Source organism: Phocoena sinus, chromosome 2 (genome assembly GCF_008692025.1).
Source record: "Phocoena sinus isolate mPhoSin1 chromosome 2, mPhoSin1.pri, whole genome shotgun sequence".
NCBI lineage: Eukaryota > Metazoa > Chordata > Mammalia > Artiodactyla > Phocoenidae > Phocoena > Phocoena sinus.
The window spans coordinates 75,421,774-75,444,693 of record NC_045764.1 but is presented as its reverse complement, the minus strand read 5'-3'; the positions used below and the strand labels follow the sequence as shown (position 1 = coordinate 75,444,693).

At 41.3% G+C, this 22,920-nt stretch overlaps 1 protein-coding gene across 4 annotated transcripts in view; it reads left to right on the top strand.

Moving 5' to 3' along the window:
• FAM81A (family with sequence similarity 81 member A) overlaps positions 1-20,592 on the top strand; it is a 125,785-nt gene extending 105,193 nt beyond the window's left edge. For all 4 annotated transcript variants that reach the window (XM_032622631.1, XM_032622629.1, XM_032622630.1 and 1 more), the window contains 5 exons: positions 5,616-5,745; positions 7,587-7,693; positions 13,711-13,846; positions 15,421-15,616; positions 19,286-20,592. In XM_032622631.1, coding sequence (XP_032478522.1) covers positions 5,616-5,745; positions 7,587-7,693; positions 13,711-13,846; positions 15,421-15,616; positions 19,286-19,410 — 694 coding nt within the window. In that variant the 3' untranslated portion in view covers positions 19,411-20,592. The remainder of the gene's footprint in view (positions 1-5,615; positions 5,746-7,586; positions 7,694-13,710; positions 13,847-15,420; positions 15,617-19,285) is intronic.
• The last annotated feature ends 2,328 nt before the right edge of the window (positions 20,593-22,920 follow it).

Genomic DNA, 22,920 nt, shown 5'->3' with positions numbered 1-22,920 from the left:
TGGGTAGCCGGTTGCCACATATTATACAAAGCGGGCTTGGAGAATGTGAATCACCTGTTGTGATGAACCCATAATTTAAGTAGGACTCTTGGTATTTTCTTTTAAATGCAGCTTTCTTTTTGTTGGCAGTCTTAGAGGCTTCTGCTGTCTCATCATTGGGTCTTTTCAGAGAAGCTCTCCAGCAGCGTTTGTTTATTACTCGTTTTGGCTAGGGTTAGCTTGTGGGCTTACCAAAACTGTGACTGAGATAAGTGCACAGTGTGGGAAAGAGGCGTGGATGGAAGTGGTAAATAAAATAATGGGCGGGCCACGCGTGGACTAAAATAAGTGTTGGATTCTGACTTAAAGCCTGCCACCAGATGCAGCTTAATTGTCACTTACCATTCAGTAATAGGGTTTTTATTTTTTTCATAAATATATTTATTTATTTATTTTTGGCTGGGTTGGGTCTTCGTTGATGCACAAAGGCTTTCTCTAGTTGCAGCGAGTGGGGGCTACTCTTTATTTGGGGTGCGTGGGCTTCTCATTGCTGTGGCTTCTCATGTCGCGGAGCACAGGCTCTAGGCCCGCGGGCTCAGTAGTTGTGGCCCACGGGCTTAGTTGCTCCGCACGGGCTTAGTTACTCTGGGGCATGTAGGATCTCCCCGGACCACGGCTCGAACCCGTGTCACCTGCATTGGCAGGTGGACTCCTCTAACTGCTGTGCCACCAGGGAAGCCAGTAATAGGGTTTTTTTTAAAAACATCTTTATAGGAGTATAATTGCTTTACAATGATGTGTTAGTTTCTGCTTTACAACAAAATGAATCAGTTATATATATACATATGTTTCCATATCTCTTCCCTCTTGCGTCTCCCTCCCTCCCACCCTGCCTATCCCACCCCTCCAGGCGGTCACAAAGCACCGAGCTGATCTCCCAGTGCTATGCGGCTGCTTCCCACTAGCTATCTACCTTACGTTTAGTAGTGTATATATGTCCATGCTTCTCTCTTGCTTTGTCACAGCTCACCCTTCCCCCTCCCCATATCCTCAAGTCCATTCTCTAGTAGGTCTGTGTCTTTATTCCTGTCTTACCCCTAGGTTCTTCGTGACATTTTTTTTTTCTTAAATTCCATATATATGTGTTAGCATACGGTATTTGTCTCTGTCTTTCTGACTTACTTCACTCTGTATGACAGACTCTAGGTCTATCCACCTCAAGTAATAGGGTTTTGATATGAGTCTACAAGCAGTTGATTTATTATGGTCTCTGTGCAGTCAAACCTGTCTGCTAATGATAATCTGTATTTGCAGCCACTCCCCCGCGCTAGCATCACCGCCTCAGCTCCACCTCCTGTCAGATCAGCAGCGGCATTAGATTCTCATAAGGAGCGCGAAGCCTAGATCCCTCACATGCGCAGTTCACAGTAGGGTTCGCGCTCCTATGAGAATCTAATGCCACCGCTGATCTGACAGGAGGCGGAGCTCAGGCGGTAATGCGAGCAATGCGGAGCGGCTGTAAATACAGATGAAGCTTCGCTCGCTCAGCCCCACCGCTCACCTCCTGCTGTGCAGCCCGGTTCCTAACAGGCCATGGACCAGTACTGGTCTGTGGCCCGGGGGTTGGGGGACCCCTGTTTTAGACCTTTAGGTAGCGGAGGATTTCTTCTTGATATAAAAGGCATTGATGGATTTGATTATTTTAAAATTTAAAACGTTGCTCATCATTCTTAAAGAAGAAAGTAAGAAGTTACAAATTGAGGAAGATATTGGATGGTAAAAGGTTAGTGTCAAGAATGTATAAAGACCTCATACAAGTTAATAAGAATAATGCAAACAACCCAATATAACAGTGAGTAAGAGACATGAACTGATATCTTACCAAAGAAGAAACAGATATGGCCGATAAACCTGTGAAGAGATTCAACAACACTGGTTAATGTTGAAATGAAAATTTAAAAACATAACAATATATGCTTTTTTACACCCAGCTGATTGGCATCTGAAATATCTGACAATGCCAAGCATTAGAGAGGGTGTAGGTGCCTAAGATCTCTTACCCATTGCTAGTAGGAGTATAAATTAGTGGGGTCTGATATTACCTCCCCATGTTGAACATACACATAGTCTGTGATCCATCAAATTCTGCCTGAGATACATGGTTGTGCTTGTACCACAGGAGAGCATGTTCATAGCAGCATTGTTCACAAGAGCAAAATCCCAAAATAACCCAACGTGCCCAGCAGTGGGACTGTGGACAAATAAATTGTAACAAACAGAATGTTATTCTGTAGTTAAAATGAAGAACTACGGTGGCGTGTAACAATATAGTTGAATCTTAGCAATAAGTGAAAACAGTAAGTATCAAAATATTACATATGATATAATGGCTTTTTAAAAGTTGAATTCAACTAAGGCACACATAACATACTTTCAAGAAATATATATATGTATGTATATATGTATATGTACACACACATGCATATGTGTGTGTATGTGTGTAATATAGTCTTAAAAGGAGAACAAGGGAATGATGACAGGATTCAGAATAGGAGCAGTTATTAAAAAGTAATTAACTGGGGCTTCCCTGGTGGCGCAGTGGTTGAGAGTCCGCCTGCCGATGCAGGGGACACGGGTTCGTGCCCCGGTCCGGGAAGATCCCACGTGCCGCGGAGTGGCTGGGCCCGTGAGCCATGGCCGCTGGGCCTGTGCGTCCAGAGCCTGTGCTCCGCGACGGGAGAGGCCACAACGGTGAGAGGCCCGCATACAGCAAAAAATAATAATAATAATTATAATAATTAACTGAATGAAGTGAGCCATGCATGGACTAATGATGAGAACGTGTCATGAAACAAGGATTAAGAGATTAATGATAATCAATAGTAATAATAATAAGTGTTTATTATAAGAAGTTCAGTAAAAGAGAAATATGGGGCATCCTGAAAGTGTGTACTTGCTGTACCTGATCTACTCTTGCGGCTCCAGGAAGGCTTCTATAAGGAAGTGACTTGTGTGCTTAGCTTGAGGGATGAATAGTAACTAAGCAGGTGAAAAGGTCAGGGAAGAACACTGCAGACGGAGAGAACAGCCTGCATCAAGGCCTTGAAGTGGGAAGGAGTGACATAAGTTCAAAGCCCTGAAGTGTAATCAGTGTGGCTGAGGGCAGAGGAAAAAAAGGGGACAGAATATAGGAGATGATGCAGGGAGGTAAGTGGGTTGGGACCAACTCTTTCTGAGCGTTTTAAAGGATTTTCGTTTTATCCTAAAACAGGAAATTGTTCAAGGAATTTATACAGAATTTAATTAGTTTGATTTTTCTTTGCTCACACTTTTGTTTCTTTGGGGTTAATTCCTAGATTGAAAGGTACATAGAAATATATTCATGTTTCAAGATTTGGGGTATATACTGCCAAGTTGCCCTCAAGAAAGATTATAAAATATACTTTTCCACCTACAGTGTGCGATATAGCATGATTGTACAAATGCCAGCATTGAGCTTTAAACGTTAAAAAAGATTTCCAGTATAGAAGGATAGTGACATAATTGTTGCTTTGTGTCTATTTTATTATGAACATTGAAATTTAGAAAGTGCATATATGCAGTTTTGTCAGATTGTGTTTTAAAATATTAAAAAATATTTTAGTCAATATTAAACATTTTTTTATCCTAATACTTTTTCTTTCTGTTACTTCCAAAAAGGACTATAGCATTTTAGCCAAATGATTAAGCTAAACAAGTTGTTCAACTTACAGAAAATGTGATTCAGTACCAAGTAAGGACTCAAGAAGTTTGGAATAATTGAACTGGTAGCTTACTTTCTTCAGAGTCTACAAAACAGTAAATTTTCCAAAAATTTTCTTGGTTTGCTCACTGTTGTTTCTTACATCCTACTCCTTCTCTCTGGGTGTTCTTTTCCTCTTACTGAAGTCTATTATTTAATGACTTTTTCAGTATGGCTGTGTGGGTGATACGTTTCTTAATCTTTGTATGTCTAAAACTGTCTTTATTTTGTACTTATTTTTGCATGACAGGTTGTTTCCGCTCAATCCTTAGAAGCTGTTTCTCCAACATCTTATGATATTCATTGTCTTCTGATATCTACTGTCTTCTGATATCAATTGTGTGCTGTCAATCTTACAGTCAGTCAAAAAAGTCATTTTGTCTTTAGTCTCTGGTAGCTTTTAAAATCTTTATCTTTATCATGGGTTATCTGAATTTCACCATGCTCTGTTTATTTTTACTTATGCCACTTTGTATTCATTGAATACTTTAAAACACATGTCTTTTTTCAGTTTTAGAAAGTTGTCAGCACTCACACCTCAAATATTGCTTTTTTGCCATTCTCTCCATTTTTTCTTTTGGGACTTCTCAACCTCTCTTTGACTTATGTTGGCATCTCTTTATTTGTTCTCCATCTTTCTTAACTATTTTTTCATGTTTTGAATCTCTGTCTGTCTTTGCTGCATTCTGAGTGAGCTCCTTGCTACTATCTTCTAATTCACTGATTTTATCTTCAATCATGTCCAGTCATGTTTGTCAGCTCTATTAAGAAAACTGTTTAGCTTATTTCTAGGATTTCTCATTTTTTTCTCTTAACCCCTTATTCGTTTTTCATCTCTGCTTTTTAAAAATAGTTTAGAGTTCTCTTGATGGATGTGAATCTGTCTTTGATTGTTGAGTACTTTAAACATTTGTATTTTAAGCTCATCTGATCCCAGGCCATACATGTGAGTTGAAGGACACTGGCAGTAGGAAGAGTAGAGGCCACAGGAGTCTGGGCTCCTGTAATTTACTTACGCCTTTAGGACTGTTAAGCCTGACGTCTGTATATCCCTTTCCCTCCAAGACGGAGTGCTGCCCGTATGCCCACTTCTATGGCTTGGTGTTCATGATGGGCTGCCCAGATTGCATGGTCACTCAGTGACCCCTGCTTAGGCATGCAGTCTCTACTGGAGCCCAGTAGCAAGCTGGCTGCTCCTTCTCGAAGCAGGAATGATTGTGTTGGAACAGGGCCTGACTTTGCTCTCGATTCCTAGGGGGTCATTCTGTGACTCTGCCGTTAGTGTTTGACAGAGGCTTCATAACCCAGCTTATCTGCCGCAAATACTTTGGGCGCCTTTGGAACTGCCAAGTTGTAAGGCTCAAGGGCAGAGCATCTGGGACCAGCTGTAGAGCCTTCTGCCCTGGACCACACTTAAAGCATATAGCCTTACAGGTGGTTTGTAAAAGGTTAGGAATAGTACTTTCAAATGTGGTAGAAGTTGCCTCCAAAATCCAAAGAGGCCCCGAACCTGAGAGGGCGGGAGTGGTACTACAGAGCGACAGACCACATCTGGCTCACTGTGTAAGCTTTTTGTAATTGGGCTCTCACGGCATATTCAGTTTTGTACTCGTGAGCCTTGTAAAGACTTTGTTGCTTTGATGGTTACATCTCTAGTCTTATTAAGCAACATCCCTGTGGTTTAACTTAAAAACCGTAATGAGAGCAGCTCTCCGAATTCATTCAGAATTCTTACAAGGCATGATTCATAGTGCAGTTTCTTTGAGTGCGGTCGCGCACTTTATAGTGTGTAAGGATGCTTTAGCGCGTGTTTGAAGACTTTGATAAGAATTATCTTTGTCGTTTGCCCGGATAGATGTGACGCCAGCATAGCCAGACTCTCTGCTGAGCACAAAACGACCTACGAGGGGCTCCAGCACTTGAACAAAGAGCAGCAGGCTGCCAAGCTGATCTTGGAAACGAAAATCAAAGATGCAGAGGGACAGGTATGACCTGTTTCAGGTACCTTTTTGAAAGTGAGTATTTGTTCTTATCCAAGAATAACATGGTGTTGATTATTTCCTGCCTGAGAAACTAGGTAGGGCACCCAGCATAAGCATCCCTTTTCTTCTTCCTCCTCCTGTTTCACTGGAGTGGCCCTTTGTGAGTATGTGACCAAAATGCCAAGATTTTTCAGTACAGTCCTAATTTTAAAGATTCTTTCCCCTCCTTCAAACAATTAACATGTTCCCAAACTTCTAAATTATATCTCCAAAACTACCTCTTACACAGGTAAGTGATCAAAGCATTGTTTTACAGGGCACTCGTCCCAGTTGGGGCTCAGGAAATAGATACCTTATTCATGAGACTTATGGACTACCGCATCACATAGTTTGTATGTGGGAAAAGATTAAAACGAAGCTAGAGAGTAGGCTGGCTAATAAATTTCAGAGTATTCCACCTTGCAATTCACAGATTGATTTCTCAAAGCAAAGCTCTTGGCATTTCAGTTTGTTTTTTGGCTTGTCCCCTTTGCCATAATGGGGCCTATCTTCTAGGACTTTCCCTACAGTGTCGGCCTTACTTGCTGTTCTTCATGTAAAGAGAGACTGTTCAGTAAAATGGGATATCTAGTCAATTTACTGGGTTAAAATACTTGTGTGCTAGCTACCTCTGATAAGGATCTAAAGCTACTTATGTAAAAAATAGTTATTATAAAACCTTGAAAAAAAGAATAAAATGAAATAAGTCCAATGATTTTCTCTAAAGAAATGTGAGGACAGAATTATTAGATCAGAAAATAGATGCTAAGGAAGTACTAAGCTTTCTAGTAGCCAAACCGAGTAAAAAACATATAGAAATCCATAAAAAGAGACATAATTTTTCTTTGTTTCGGATCTGATGAACACTTATTCTGTGAATCTCGAATTAAGGAACATTGAACATCAGAATTTTTGCAGAAAATAAAGGCATTTCGTAAAGGGCTAGTTTTATATCATTCAATACATTTTAATAAAAAGACAAGGGAAATGGATAGGTAGTGGGACAAAGGAGTGAGAGGGGTTATAGTTTAAAAAGTATATATTCTGGTAACTTAACTTGATATGGAGGTAAATCTGGGACCTTGATGGAATTTGTAAGTGATAAGAATTCCATTCTGTGATTAGCAACCACACTAATGGTAGAAATTCCAAGGTAAAAATGACTTACATTTTATGCCAGCAGGGGGAAGTAGTGCTCCCGGGCAGAAGCTGGGCTTGCTCATCAGAGACCTGTAGTTAAGTGCTCAGTGCATGATATTTTGGCAGTGCTACTGGTCTGATTTTTTTTTTTTTTTTTTTTGGCTGTGCCACGCAGCTTGTGGGATTTCAGTTCCCTGACCATAGAATGAAACTGGGCCACGGCAGTGAAAGCCCAGAATCCTAACCGCTAGACCACCAGGGAACTCCTTTGGTCTTGATTTATTTATTTATTTATTTTCGGTATGTGGACCTCTCACTGTTGTGGCCTCTCCCGCTGCGGAGCACAGGCTCCGGACACGCAGACTCAGCGGCCATGGCTCACGGGCCCAGCCGCTCTGTGGCATGTGGGATCTTCCCGGACCGGGGCACGAACCCGTATGCCCTGCATCGGCAGGCGGACTCTCAACCGCTGCGCCACCAGGGAAGCCCCTGGTGTTGATTTCTGATGGGTGTGTATAAAAGAAAATGGAAGTGGAGAGATGAGGTGATCTCCTAAATGAATTTATGAAATTAGATTGAATTTAATGCCATTGACGAGAATACAGCTCACTAATTACCTCTGAAAAGGTTTGATATGACATTTACAAGCGAAGTTTCTTTTCCAGATTTCTCAGCTTTTGAACAGAGTGGACTTGTCGATATCCGAGCAAAGCACCAAACTGAAGATGTCCCACAGAGACAGTAACCACCAGCTTCAGCTTTTGGATAATAAGTGAGTAATCAACTTAGAAACATCTGTTTTGGTTGAAGTTCTTCATGAGCTTACTCAATGCTATAATTTTTTCCCTTTTGGTTTTTATTTATTGCACAAGCAAAGTGAAAACCATAATGGAAGTTCATGGGAAAATTTCCTTGTAGCCTGTTGCCACTTTACCTTCCTAATTATTGTTTTTAGTGATTGGATAACAACCTATCTGTTTATCCAACATATATTTCTTGAATATGGCCTAGGTGCTGAGGATCCAGTAATGAAGAAAAACGGGCTCTGTTCTTATCCTTGCAGAGTTGATAGTCTAGGGAGCTGATGAGTATTAATCGAATAATGACCTAAATATAGCACACTAAATATGGTGCATGCTATATTATCACTAATGGTGATAAGCGCTTTGAAGGAAAGATACGTGGTTGTGGTACGCTGAATAATGGTTCCTCCAAATATCGCCACGTCCTAATCCGTGTGACTATTATATGGCAAACAGGGACTTTGCAAATGTGATTAGATTAAAGATCTTAAGATGAGTAGATGATACAGTGTTATCTATGTAAACCCGATGTAATAGTCCCTAGAGTCTCTATAAGAGGGAGGCAGGAGGGTTAGAATCAGGAGAGAAGGCCATGTGACAACAGAAGCGGAGATTGGAGCGTGATGTGCTATGAAGGTGGGGGAGGGGACCGTGAGCCATGGAAGACAGGCGGCCACTAGGGGCTTAAAAAGGCGAGGAAACTGTTCTCCCCTCAGAGCCTCCAGAAGGGACCACCTCTGCTCCAGTGAAAACTGATTTCAGACTTCTGGCCTTCAGAACCAAAAAGGAATGACTGTGTTGTTTTAAGCCACCAAGTGTGTGGTGACGTGTCACAGTAGCCGTGGGAAGCTAACAGGCTGGTGCTGTGAGAATGAGTAACAGAAGCCTGGTTGTGGGACCTTCCGGAGGAGGCGATGTTGGGAGTGAGAGCTGAAGCACGAATGGCATTCACGAGGAAAAGAGTGAGGTGAAGACGCAGGAAATGGAATAGCCCGTCGCAGGAGAAATGTGACATGAGGGAAACTGCAGGGTGCAGAGGGGGCTGAACAGAGCGTGCTGGTGGGGAATGAGGCTGGAGAGGAGGTGGGCCAGCATGCAGGGCCCTGTCGACCGTGTTCAGGACATCTTCTTTCTTTCCCTGGAGCAATAAGGAGCCGTTGGAGGATTTTAAGCAGATAGGGTGATTATAGTCAGATGTATATGTTATTTTTTTTAAATGGCCTTGATTGCAGTTGGAAGATGGATCACAGGGGCTGAAGCAGAGATGGGGACGTCGGCTGAGGGGGGCATTGTTGCAGGCGTCTAGGTGAGAGAGGTCTGCACCTAGGGGCTGCTGAGCTGTCTAGTTAAGAACCATCTAATGTGTTGTACCTTGCATTGTGTTTTAGTGACACTTTAAACTGGACTTGCCCCCACTGAAACTCATCTCCTGCTCTTCTGCTCAATCACAGAACCACACACTTTTCCCTGTCTTGATTCTTCATGAGCTTGGCATTTTCCTGCCAAAGCAGAGCCAGTAGTGACCATAGATGTGTATGTGTGTGTTTGTTTGTGTATTTGACTTATCATATTTTTTTAAAGATGACTTCAGTATGGAACTTTGTTAGAGGCTTGTGGAAGTTTTAAATTTATTATTCTCCTGGTTCTTGTATCTCATTCTCTCCATGCTTAATGCCATTTTAGGGTTATGGCTGATTTAACAGGAATTCTCTTATGAAAACCATGTTTCCTTTCCTCTAATTATCTGTATTTATATCATTACTGAGTCATGTCACTCTTTCTCATAGATTCTGCAGTCTTGCCAAGTACAGAAAGATCTCCCATCCCCTTCCTTCCATCGCACAGGAAGAAAATAAACATCTTAAGTATTTTTTCTTCCTTAGTAGATATTATTAGCAGTCATGAACATCTTTCTTTTTCTTCCTACAATTTAAAGTCCAGAAGTCTAGACACAAAGGCTGTTCACAGAGGTAAGGGGACCAAGCCTGGGGCCTGTGTAAGGTAGAAGGACAGATTAGAGACCCAAAAGGTAAAACCCTGGTTGGATGAACTAGGAGAAAAAAAAAAAAATTCCACAGAGACATCATAAGGAAACTTTCCTGTCGAAATCTTGATTCTGGGTAGAAGGGTAAAAGGCATTCCTTGAAAATTCAGGACCACAGTACAACTTTTACGCGGATTTAGAGTTAGAATTCACGTTACCCAGGCACCTTGAAGAAACCAGAATAAGTAATTTATCTTAGAATGATCTTGATTTGGTAGTGGCCCGAGATGCCTGGCAGAAACAAATGCAAATACTCAGTCTTCCCACAGACATGAAATTCTAAGGAACATGAATGTACAGTCAGAAATTGTAGGCCAGGGGAGCTAAGATCCCACATGTCTCGCGGCCAAAAAACCAAAACGTAAAACAGAAGCAATATTGCCAAATTCGGTAAAGACTTTAAAAATGGCCCACTTCAGAAATTGTAGGCCAACACAAGGAAAAAAAAATCACATAAGTCATAGAGTGAGAAGAAACAACAATAAGCAGAATCAGACTTCTAAATACTGCATATATAGGAATTCTTAGATAAAGTGAGTGTGTGTATATATGTATGTATGTGTATGTGTGGGTGTTCACACACATACACATTTTGAAGGTACAACTAAGGAATAAAAGCTTAACCAAAAATGAACAGTCAGGGGAATTCCCTGGCTGTCCAGTGGTTAGGGCTCTGTGCTCTCACTGCTGAGGGCCTGGGTTCAAGCCCTGGTCGGGGAACTAAAATCCCACAAGTGACATGGTGTGGCCAGAAAAAAACCCAACAGAATTGACCAACAGCCAAATTGAGCTTCTAGAAAATATAATCATTGAAAATAAAATGTAACTTCTTGCCTCACCTGACCAGGGAGCCTGAACAGTGACCCAGATGGCCTTGGAGTCCAGCTTATAACCCTAGAAGTGGAGCCCAGCCCATGGCCCCACTTGATTGCCGAGCAGAGCCTTTGGCTTTGCCCAAGCAAGGAACCCAACCAACAACCCCTCCTAAAAGCAGAACATACCCAGTGACCTTACCTGACTAGGGAGCCCAGAGAGCAACCCCACTCAACCACAGAGCACAGCCTGCAGCTCCACCTGACTGCAGGGTACAGCTGGTGGCCCTGCCTGACCAGGGATCCCGGCCAGTGACCTTACTCATCAGGGGTGCACAACCAGCAGCCTGCCCAGTTGTGGAGCCTCAGGCCCCATCATGGAGTCATCAACCAGCACCAGCACTATGCTAGGGGACACAATGACCCCACCGGACCAGAGGGAACTGCAGAGTCCAGCTGTGCGACCCAGCTAGCAGCCCTGCCTTCCCTGGGAGCCCAGCCAGTAGGATCACCTGACCGTAGAGCCCAGCCAGCAGTCCCCCACCACTCACACCTCAGCCCTGCCCAACTAGAGACCTAACAGACATATATAGAGCACTCCATCCAACAGCTGCAGAATATACATTCTTCTTAAGTGCACACAGAACATTCTCAGGATAAATCATATGTTAGGTGACAAAACAAGTCTTAACAAACTAAAGAAGAGTGAAATCATGTTAAGTACCTTTTCAAACCAAAATGGTATGAAACTAAAAATTAATGACAAGAGTAAATTCGGAAAATTCACACATATGTGAAAATTAAAGAACACACCCCTGAACAACCAGTGGGTCAAAGAAGATCAAAAGGGAAATTCGAAAAATCTTGAAACAAATGAAAATGGAAACACAACATACCAAAACTTATGGGATGCCACAAAGGCAGTTCTATGAAGAAAAAAGAAAGACCTTGAATAAACAACCTACCTTTATACCTCAAGGAATTAGAAAAAGAAGAATAAACTAAGCCCAAGGATAGCAGAAGGAAGGAAATGATAAAGATTAGGCCCGAAATAAATGAAATAGAGAGTAGGAAATAACAGAAAAACAACTGGGGGAAAAATCAATAAAACTAATTGTTAAGCCAAATAGACAAAACTTTAGCTAGACTAACCCAGACAGAAAGAAAGAGGACTCAAATAAATAACATTATAAACGAAAGAGGAGATACTCTAACTGGTAACACAGAAATACAGAGGATCATAAGAGACTACTATGCACGGTCATATGCCAACAAATTGGATAACTTAGAAGACATGAATAAATTCCTGAAACAACCTACTAAGCCGGAATCATGAAGAAACAGAAAATCTGAACAGACCAATGATGAGAAAGGAGATTAAATCAGTAATCAAAAGCCTCTCGACAAAGAAAACTCCAGGACCAGATAGCTTCGTGAGTGAATTCTAACAAACATTTAAAGAAGAATTAATGCCAGTCATCCTCAAACTCTTCCAAAAAGTTGGAGAGAACCCTTCCAAACTCATTTTATGAGACCAGCAGTACTCTGATACCAAAACCAGATAGACATTACAAGAAAAGAAAATTACTGGCCAATATCCCTGATGAACATAGATGCAAAAATCTCAAAATGCTAAGAAACCAATTCAACAGCACATTAAAAGAATCATACACCATGATCAACTGGGATTTACCCCTGGGATGCAAGGATGTTTCAATGCACACAAATCAATCAGTGTGATACATCACATTAACAGAATGAAGGATAAAAATCATTCGAGCATCTCAATAGATGTGGAAAAAGCATTTGACAAAATTCAACATCATAATAAAGACTCTCAACAATTTGGGTACAGATAGAATGTATCTCAACATAATAAAGTCCACACATGACAAGCCCACAGCTAATCTAATACTCAACGATGAAATTTTGAAAGCTTTTTCTCTAAGATCAGAAACAAGACAAGGATGCCCACTCTCACCAGTTCTGTTCACCATAGTGCTGGAACTCTTGGCCAGAGCAATTAGGCAAGAAAAAGAAATGAAAGGCATTCAAATCAGAAAAGAAGAAGCAAAATTATCCCTGCTTGCAGATGATATCATCTTATAGAGAAAACTCTAAGGACTCCATCAAAGAACTATTAGAATAAATGAATTCAGTAAAGCTGCTGTGCTCCATGGTCAGTCTCCCAGTTTAGGTGGGGCTCCATAGTTGGGCAGGACTGCTGGCTTGGCTTCCTGCCCAGGTAAGGCTGAGAAGCTTTGTTTTTGATGATATGACCAGGAAGTTTACTTATCACTTCCTCATGTGTCCCATTGCCTGGCTTAGCCATAGGGCCACACATAGCTGCCAGGGAGGCTGAGAAGTGTAGTTTTGACTAGGTAGCCGTGGATCCAGTTCACATTTGAGGGTTTCTTAATAGGGAAGAAGAGGAGAACAGATACTGCAGAGAATTGGGGGCTTCTACCACAGTGGGTGTTCATTTTATTATTAGTAGTAAGTCACATATATCCTTGTGTACTTTTATTACTTTCATAATAAAAATAAAAGGGGAGGCAGCAAGTGTGGGGTGTTATTTTAAGGTATGTGGAAAGGGAGAGTTATATAGGAATAGAAGTTGGGGGTTGTTTTTTTTAATCTTCTGTTTGGTTTAAATTAAGAAATATATCTGTATGGGGCAAGAGCAATTTGGAGGACATTAGAGAGATAGGGAGCCAGGCTCCAGTCCTGGGAGATAAGAGGGAGAAGCAGGAAGAGTCCAGAGCAAGAGGGGAGCCTGGAGGGGAGCCAGGCTACCGTGTCCTTTGAGCCAAGAGCACCCTGGACCCTCTGAACTGCAAAGATTAGTACGTAGCATGGCTCTCTGTCACTGTGTGACACCTTGGTGTCCACACTGTCAGCTCTGCACGGGTGGGAGTATTATTAGGTGCTTTTCTGTTATATCCTCCTTCTCTCCTCCCTTCCCAATGTAGCGCTAAGTGCAATTCTAAGAAAAAGGTAAGCATGTAATTCTGAGTGAGCTGAATTTAAAGCTGATATATTTCTGAGAGATTTGATAGTCGGAGACTGAGACTGTTTGATGTCATATTAAAATGGTTTTATGACTAACTTGCTAACTTCCTTATTTTAGATTTAAAGGTACAATTGAGGAACTCAGTAACCAGATTTTATCTGCACGGAATTGGTTGCAACAGGAACAAGAACGGATGGAAAAAGAACTTTTACAGAAAATCGATCAGCTTTCCTTTGTTGTTAAGGAAAACAGTGTAGGTGTTGATGTTCAGCCATAAACATAGTAAAGTTATTCGGTGGGACCTGCAATGTTTGAATAATACCTCGTAACTTATCATTGACTTATTTAGCACCACATTAAGCTGTTACAGTTGTTTCTTGCCTTAGAGTCTCTTTCCATGGTTCATATTGACTCTTTGTGTTTGTTATAGAGAGACAGAGCACTTTGACTTGTTTTGGTTAACAAAGACTAAGTAGAAATTTTCAGTGCTTTCAGCTAAGATGAAGCCAAATCCAGACCTTAATGAACCAAATTGTCCAGCTGCATTTACAATTACATACTTCATTTAGTTTGTTTTAATTCTGCGATCTGGTAGAAACAGTGTTGACTAGATTTCTCCCTCCAGGCCCCTCCATCAAACTATAAACCCAGTATGAGGTGTCACAATGCAAGATCTACACAGAATCCAGTTTTCTTTTCCACGTTCCTTCTCATTTTACCCCACTCTTCTGCAGAACTAAGGTTTGCAGAACTACTCAAACATCATATCAAGGAAGCCTTGCATATATAGTATTCAATATCAGTACTTGGCAAGCAGTTGTTTTTTGGTTTGGTTATCTAGCCTGACCATCTCCCTCTCCCTTCTCTTTTCTTTCACTGCTTCCTCCCCTTGGACTTTGATGGAGCATAAGTGACTGGTGTAGATTGCATCTCTGGCTCTGCTCTCTCTCGATGCTGAGGTGTTGAACTGCAGACTGTGCACTGAACACGTCAAGAGAGTTTTGTTATGCTGTAGCCCCCTTACAGCTTGATGTTTGTAGTCTTGGCCTCTAAGGCTTGCCTGCAGACCCAGACTCTCATAAGAACCAAGCATAGTGGAGAGGAAAGGAAAGAAAATATTCTGTTTCAAATATTTCTTTACATGTCTCCATATTTTTATCAGATCTCCTGATTTACTTAGATTCATAATAATACATTTGTAGGCTTCTAGGTCTTTGGAGCACTATTTTTACATCTAGATAGGCTTAATAACTAACAATAAACTCCAGGATAATGGTGACTTTAATATGATAGAAGCTTATCTATCTTTCACGTAAAAGAAGTCTGGGTGTAGGAATCACAGGGCTAATGTGGTAGCTTGTCAGTCCTCAGTGACCCATGATCTTTCTGGTTTACCTCTCTGCCAGTCCTAGAGAGTGACCCTTGTACTCATAGTTCAAGATGGCTGCTAGAGCTCCAGCCATCACCTCTTAGTTCCAAGAACAGAAGAAAGAAAGAAGAGGCAAGGATATGCCTCAGCTATTTTTTAACTTTTCCTGGAAGTTGCCACATACGTTTGTACTTATATCTCATTAGCCGGAACTCAGTCATAGGGCCACAGCAAACTCAGGAGACAATAGAAGAGGTAGTCTTTACTCTGGATGACCTTATAGCCAGCTGAAAATCAGGGCTCTGTTATGGAAGAGGGGGAGAATGGATACTGGGGTGAGCACCAAGCAACCTTTGCAATTCTGTTCCCTGCAGATTGTTCTTAAATGGTATTATGACTGATGCAAATGCATCGGACTCTTTGGAGTAATCAAGTGCCATTCTTATCGTGGATCTCAGGGAGCCAGTGAAAGGGACATGGAGAGGAAGCTCAGCCAGATGTCAGCCAGACTGGACAGAATAGAAGAGAGTCAAAAGAAGAATCTGGAGGTGCAGAGGACAAAACAAGAAGAGGAGAAGGTGCATGGGCGAATCAGCAAGCTTGAGTTACAGATGACCGAGGACATGAAGGAAATGAAAGCAGAAGTTGATGCGGGTAGGCCAGAAAGAAAACAGTTCTCTGGGTCATTTTCTATTTGATCTAAAAGCCAATGAATTAATATTACCCTACAACTACCACCAACCTGGCTGATGAAGTGTCCTTAGGTGATTTTCTAAGTAGCTGTGGTATATTAAACGAAAATGTTGCTTCATAGCCAAGGACGTGAAGATAGACCTCGAGAGACAGGCAAACAGACCTAAAATCGCTTAGCTTGCAACTGATGTACATTTTCTTTAGTGCCATCTGCAGATTCTTTTCTGATCAAAGCCAAGGTCAATATGCCTCAGAAATAAGCATATATCTTTTTTTTTAGGCTTAAATACTTTCTTTATTCTATATTTACTAAATGTGTCTCCCATGCTTATTTGATCCATTATATAATCTAGCAACAAAGAACTAGAGAATATATAGGGAGTAAGACAAAATGAAATCTTAACGAAATTAAAGAGGATATTTTTATTCTTTAAGATTAAATACTATTAAAACTAAAATGCATTGTTTTCTTCTCTGTTAAAAGCAATTTTATATGTATATGTATAAAGCATATATCTTTGAGGGGCCTTTGAAGGCTTATTTTATACTGCTGGCAATATCCCACCATGGCGATGAATGATTTTCCTCTGCTCAAAAGTCCACAGGGCCCATTCCTCCACACTTGTTTAGAAGACAGTGTTAGAGATGATTTTAAGTTCTGAAGTGCTGCCAGGTAAAGGAGGGATTCGATTTATCCTCTGAACTCAGGAATACAGAACTGGGACCAATAACTGGAAGTTACCTGAAGACAGACTTTAACTCAGTATGAAGCAGAAGTGTCTACAGTTAACGGTCCTAGAAAGACACGGGTGCTTTGTGAGCCTCAGAGCTCTTTACTGAAAGTATTTAAGTGAAGACTTGTTGACCATGATCAGGAAAGAGAAGACAGTCGGGTAGTGTGGGAAGGGGAACTATATTATCTCCTGATTCCTTCCAGTTTTCTGGTTCTGTGAATTTTCTTCATGGAATTGTTCTATTTTGGCCACATGGAAATAAAAGTAGCTAGTTATCCCAAGGATAATTTTGTTGTAACCACCACAAGGTTACTATTTTATTTAAGGAGAAGCTGCCATTAAATTTATGACTTTTAGAACTTGTGAAGAGAAAAATGAATTTTCCTCCTTGGTCTTTTGGTCTTTTGGGTAGAATATGGTATATGAATATTTTATTGATGGTTAACTTTGCATCATTTGCTGAGTGGATTTATTATCAGCTATCCAACATATCACTGAGGTTGTGAATAGTTAGTACCTAATAAGAAATGCATATGAGCCTTTTAAAAATTAAAAATATTGACTTTTTCTTGTTACGAAAACAAACTTCTTAGTGGAAAATCATAAAGCACAAAAAAAAAAAAAACCCTCCTATTACCCAGAGTTCTTTTATACATATATTATCTTTCTATACATACAGGATATATATATATGCTTTTCCAAATACAGGCTCATGCAATACATGCTGAATTGTAACCTACTCTTTTATTTAGTAATATGTTGTATCTTTTCATTCAGTAAGGACATTATTTTTTTTAAAACTCACTCATTTTTTATTATTAATATTATTTTGGCTGCACCATGTGGCTTGCGGGATCTTTAGTTCCCTGACCAGGATTGAACCCAGGCCCTCGGCAGCGAAAGTACTGAGTCCTAACCACTGGACCACCAGGGAATTTCCAACAAAATTATTTTTAATATGGAGTTTTTATACTTCTTTTTTTTTTTTTTTTTTTGCGGTACGCGGGCCTCTCACTGCCGTGGCCTCTCCCGTTGTGGAGCACAGGCTCAGCGGCCATGGCTCACAGGCCCAGCCGCTCCGCAGCATGTGGGATCCTCCCGGACCGGGGCACAAACCCGTGTCCCCCGCATCAGCAGGCGGACTCCCAACCACTGCGCCACCAGGGAAGCCCTATACTTCTTTTTCATGAATTGTTACATAAAGAAAATTTTCTGAGAGAAAACTCCAAATATGCTAATGAAGACAAGATGTTTTTGACACTTATTTTAAAAACCAATAGGGGACTTCCCTGGTGGAGCAGTGGTTAAGAATCCACCTGCCAATGCAGGGGACATGGATGGGTTCGATCCCTGGTCCAGGAAGATCCCACATGCCGTGGAGCAACTAAGCCCGTGCGCCACAACTACTGAGCCTGCACTCTAGAGCCCGTGAGCCACAACTACTGAGCCCGTGAGCCACAACAACTGAAGCCCGTGCACCTAGAGCCAACGCTCTGCAACAAGAGAAGCCATTGCAATGAGAAGCCTGTGCACCGCAACGAACAGTAGCCCCTGCTCACCGCAACTAGAGAAAGCCCATGCGCAGCAACGAAGACCCAAAGAAGCCAAAAATAAATTAATTAATTAATTTTTAAAAAACCAATACGAATATAGAATAATACAAAATTACCTTTTGCTTGGGAATTTTTTCTATTTTTAGCTTTTTATTCTGAAATAATTTCAAATTTAGTAAAACCATTAAGACTAGTCCAAAACCTATACATCTTTCACTTAGATTCACCAGTTGTTAACACTTTTGAAATTTGCTTAATGTGTGAGTGTGTGTATGGATATAATTTTTTTTCCTAAATCTTTTGGGAGTAAGTTGCAGAAGCCAGAGTACCTTTTTACCCCTATATTATTTCAATGTATATACCCTAAGAACAAGGACATTCTCTTAAGTAACTATGGTACAGTGTAATATTGATGAAACATTTTTCTTTTTTTTTTTTTTAAGGAATTTTGCCTTTTTAAAAAAAATTTTATTTATTTATTTTTGCTGCGTTGGGTCTTCGTTTCAGTGCGAGGGCTTTCTCTAGTTGCGGCAAGCAGGGGCCACTCCTCATCGCGGTGCGCGGGCCTCTCACTATCGCGGCCTCTCTTGTTGCGGAGCAGAGGCTCCAGACGCGCAGGCTCAGTAGTTGTGGCTCACGGGGCTAGTTGCTCCGCGGCATGTGGAATCTTCCCAGAGCAGGGCTCGAACCCGTGTCCCCTGCATCGGCAGGCAGATTCTCAACCACTGCGCCACCAGGGAAGCCCTGATGAAACTTTTTTCAGTACTCAATTTTCAAGTTTCACCATTGTTTCCTTTACAGCAGACCTTCCCCAATCCAGGTTCTAATCCAGAATCACATATCATATTTAGTTATCATGTTTCTTTATTTAGTCTCCTTTAATCTAGGTCAGTTCCACAGTAATGCTGTCATCATTAAAGAGCACAAGCCAGCATTTTGTGGAGTGTCCCACAGTTTGGATCTGTTTGCTTCCTTTCAATTAGATTCAGGGTGTACATTTTGAACAGAAATGCCACAGAAGTGATGTGTCCTTCCCAGGGTTTTCTTATCGAGGATACATGATGTTGGTTCCTCCCAGTGTTGGTGAAGTTAGCTTTGATCTCTTGGTTAAAGTGGTGTCTGTCAGATTTCTCCACTGTAATATTTCCTTTTTCCCTTTGTATCTATCTGTAGGGAGATACTCTGAAACTAGGTAACTATTCTGTTTCCCATCAAACTATTATTCCAGTAGTTTTAGTATCTATTGATATCTTTTGCCCAGATCAATTATTACTATCTGCTGTAGATTTGATACAGGCTTGTTTTTTAATATTGACTCCTATGAAATTTACCTCTTCTTAAAGGGTTTACAGCCATCTATGAAAGCATAGGATCCCTCAGGCAAGTTCTCGAAGCCAAGATGAAGCTGGACAAGGACCAGCTACAGAAGCAAATCCAACAGATGCAGAAGCCGGAAGCTCCAATGTGAAGGGACTTGGGACATGGACCTCAAAGGTGGTTTTGCCAGTGGGGCCGGGAACTGGATACCTCTGTAGCCAGGCTGTACCTGCATTCAGGGTTGTTCTATTCATGGTGTGCATGGGCCGAGAAATGTGTTTTCATGGTTCTAAATGTTTACCTGGAGTCTTGAAAACACTCTCTTTAAAAGTATTACGTACAGTTTTTACCACTTTATTCCACTTCTCTAAATTCAATGGAATATCCTGCCCTCCCTGGATTTTGAAAGGCTTTTATCCCTTTCGTTTTATGAATGAGAAAAGACTTAACAATTTTCCTTCGATGCTTGATGCTCTAGCCAAGACTTTACTCTTGAAAAATGTCGTGGTGATTTTTTTTAAATTAAGAAGGTAATGAATTATCACAGGAATGTGTTGTTCCTCACCCTAAATTAAGAGAATGTCCTGATAGATTAGAATTCAACCCTTGAGTCCATATTTGGATTTTATTATTGTTGTCTGTGCATTTCTTATATTGGTATTTTCTTGTAAATCTGTCTTTTGTAGGGGGAGAGGATTTAACATTTGGAAAAAACCCTACCATTTATGCAGTGAAAATAGTTTAAAAATTGATAACTGCCATATAGATTACAAATTAAAATGGAAACTTAAGACAATTATCTAGATAATGCAAGGCACAATTATCTACATCGACCACCTAGTTATACCAGGTTTTAATATTGAAAACTTTTTTCAATTATCCACCGCCTGTATAGTGATAGCCATATATTCAATAACGGAATGGCGGTTAATAGCCTGTTTATTACACAATTAGTTGTTCATTAATCGTAATGGGATGTGAACATTTTTCAGGCTCTTTGATCTCCTCTCTAAATTTTTCCAAAATTGACACAAAGTGCTAAGGTTTATATACACTTATTGTAACTATATTCTTGTGCCTTGGTTTTATCACGTCAGTGCACTGTACCCTATAAAAGTTTTGCGGACAAAATAGAAGGCACGACAATACATCAGAATTATGATGTAAAAATGGGATCCTATGTATTTTTTAAATGCTCTTAAGAATTTTATCACTGTTAAGATGTTAATCATTCACTACCAGTAACGGAACAGATATTCATACTTTTGTATGGCCAGAGAATCAAATTGATATGGCATTTATAACAATGTTAAGAAACGTTCATTTTGAGCAACTTCGTAGAGGATGGGTGTTTTATTTTCGGTCGCCATATTTGATTAGGCATTGAAAATGGGCGCCAGTGCTATTCGTTCATCTATGTCTGTAAAAGCTAATAGTGAGACACACGCCGTTCTAAACTATGAGGGTGGCCAGGAAAAAGAAAACAGGGATCCTTTGAAAAATGGAAAAACTTTTTTTTTGTTTGCCTAGGACTCAGGAAAACTAAAGCATTTTCTATTTTAGAAGAAATCATAACTGAAATCTCTAACTGGCTGTTACTGTTCACCCATATAAATTATGCTGCTGAAGTACATAATAGTTTACCCTCAATGGCTTGACAAATTTTTTTTTAAATTTGGACCTGAGAAGTCACATAAGGAATATGTCATCCAACATATATTTCCTTATTTTGTCACGAATCTTTGCATCTCTATATAGGAAGACTATGTCCACTTAATGAAACAACAAAAAGGTTAATGCTCTTCCACAATCAGAAAGTGAGTTTCTTTTTGTGATAGAGTAGCCGTGTTTAGTACAATTCTCCTGGCTTCAGCACAAACCACAGCACCGAGCGCCATGGCCCCTCCAGCGTCTCTCTCCTCTGCGGGCCCCGAGGAGGAAGAGTCAGCACGTGTCAGACCTGGGAAGAGGGGGACAGAGGACACCAGCTGGACTCAGGTCAAGGGGAGACGTGAGTGGGTGATGCTTCTAATGCTGCCGCCACCGCGTCACGAGTTCTGGCGGGGGTTCTCCACCCTGGCTGCAAGTTGGAATCACCTGGGCGGTTCAAAAAGCTACCAACGCCCGGACTGCACCCCCAGACCAACTAAGTCAGAACCTCTGGGAGGGGATGCAGGCGGCCGCCCACGTCAGAGGCCCCTGGGTGACTCACGTGTTGTGAGCCCCGAGCTCCAACGTCCTCTTATCACCAAAGTTTAAATGAGAATCAGCTTCCCTGTAGTTTCCTTTATCAGAAATTTGCAATAAAAAGAATAAAACTTCCAAATCAGTGTGGCGTATGATTTTTAAACTTTTAGACTTTTAGTGTGAGGTGAAATTTAATTAGGTAAAATACCATAGGAAATCTCCTCTTACTTTTCTGGGGAAACCTTTTGGTGGTTGAAATAAAGTGCTCTGAGTCCTGGCAGACCTGCTGGTAAGTGGAAGGTCACGGGGAGCTGCTCCATCCTTGGGTCTCCAGCTACGGGTGTCTTCTCGGCTCTGGAATGACCACAGCTAGCAGTTCCTAGCGTGTGCTGTGTGCCCACGCTACGACCTTGGTGGATGTTCACTCATTTCATTATAACAACAACGAGTTGAGTTAAATACTGTTTGTTTCCCCATTTTACAGATGAGAAAACTGAGTCATGTAAAGGTGAAGCAGCTTGCCCCAAATCCTGCAGCGGGTAAGTGGGAGACATGACCAAACCTGGCAGCTTACTTCCACAGTCTGGGCACCTACCCTACCCTACCCTACCTCTAAAGATACAGCCTTGCCTAACTTTTTTTTTTTTTTGGCCACACCATGCTGCATGCGGGATCTTAGTTCCCCGACCAGGGATCAAACCCGAGTCCCCTGCATTGGGAGCACAGAGTCCTAACCACTGGACCAGCAGGGAAGTCCCCAGCCTTGCTTCCCACATAACTCGGACTTGCCAGGCCACTGACTCCAGCCCCATCTCTGCAGGACCTTACGGTTCTGCCATCTGAGTCGCTGTGCATTTTAATGCCCCAATTCCAGATATCAAAGAGAGGCAATCTTATTAGCTTTGCTTGGGTCAGATGTCTTCGTCTGGTTGTATCAGTGTAGGTGAGGTAGTTGATGCCACAGGACTGTAGGATCATAGGCGTTTCATCCCCTGTCCTTGGCTGTCCGAGGTAGTGGACTGTGGCTCTGTGCATTGGGAGATGGGTTGTGTTGGGTGAGTACAGAGCAGAATAGAAAGACAGCGCCCTCTGAATTGTGGTCATCCCACTAGGCTTTCAGCCTGAAAAAAAAAAAAAAATCACAAACCACTCAGGACATCCTGGAAACTCAATGGTAACTCTGTGGAGTTTTTCTGTCACTGCTGTGTGACCTTGGGTAGTTCTTAACCTCTCTGAGTCTCATTTTTCTTATCTGCAGAATAGAGATTAAAATAATTTAAAAGAGGGAGCTGGTTCATCGTTTTCAAAATACTGAAGTAATTTATGCAATACGTATTAGGTATCAGATGGTGAAAAATGGGGCCTGGGGAGGGCAGAAAATATATGGGTGTCCATGTTTCGGTCCAAAGTGTCCCAGTATCTGCGGGGACTGTGTATGGGCAGTGATTAACCTCCGAAGAAAGTGATAGCCCAG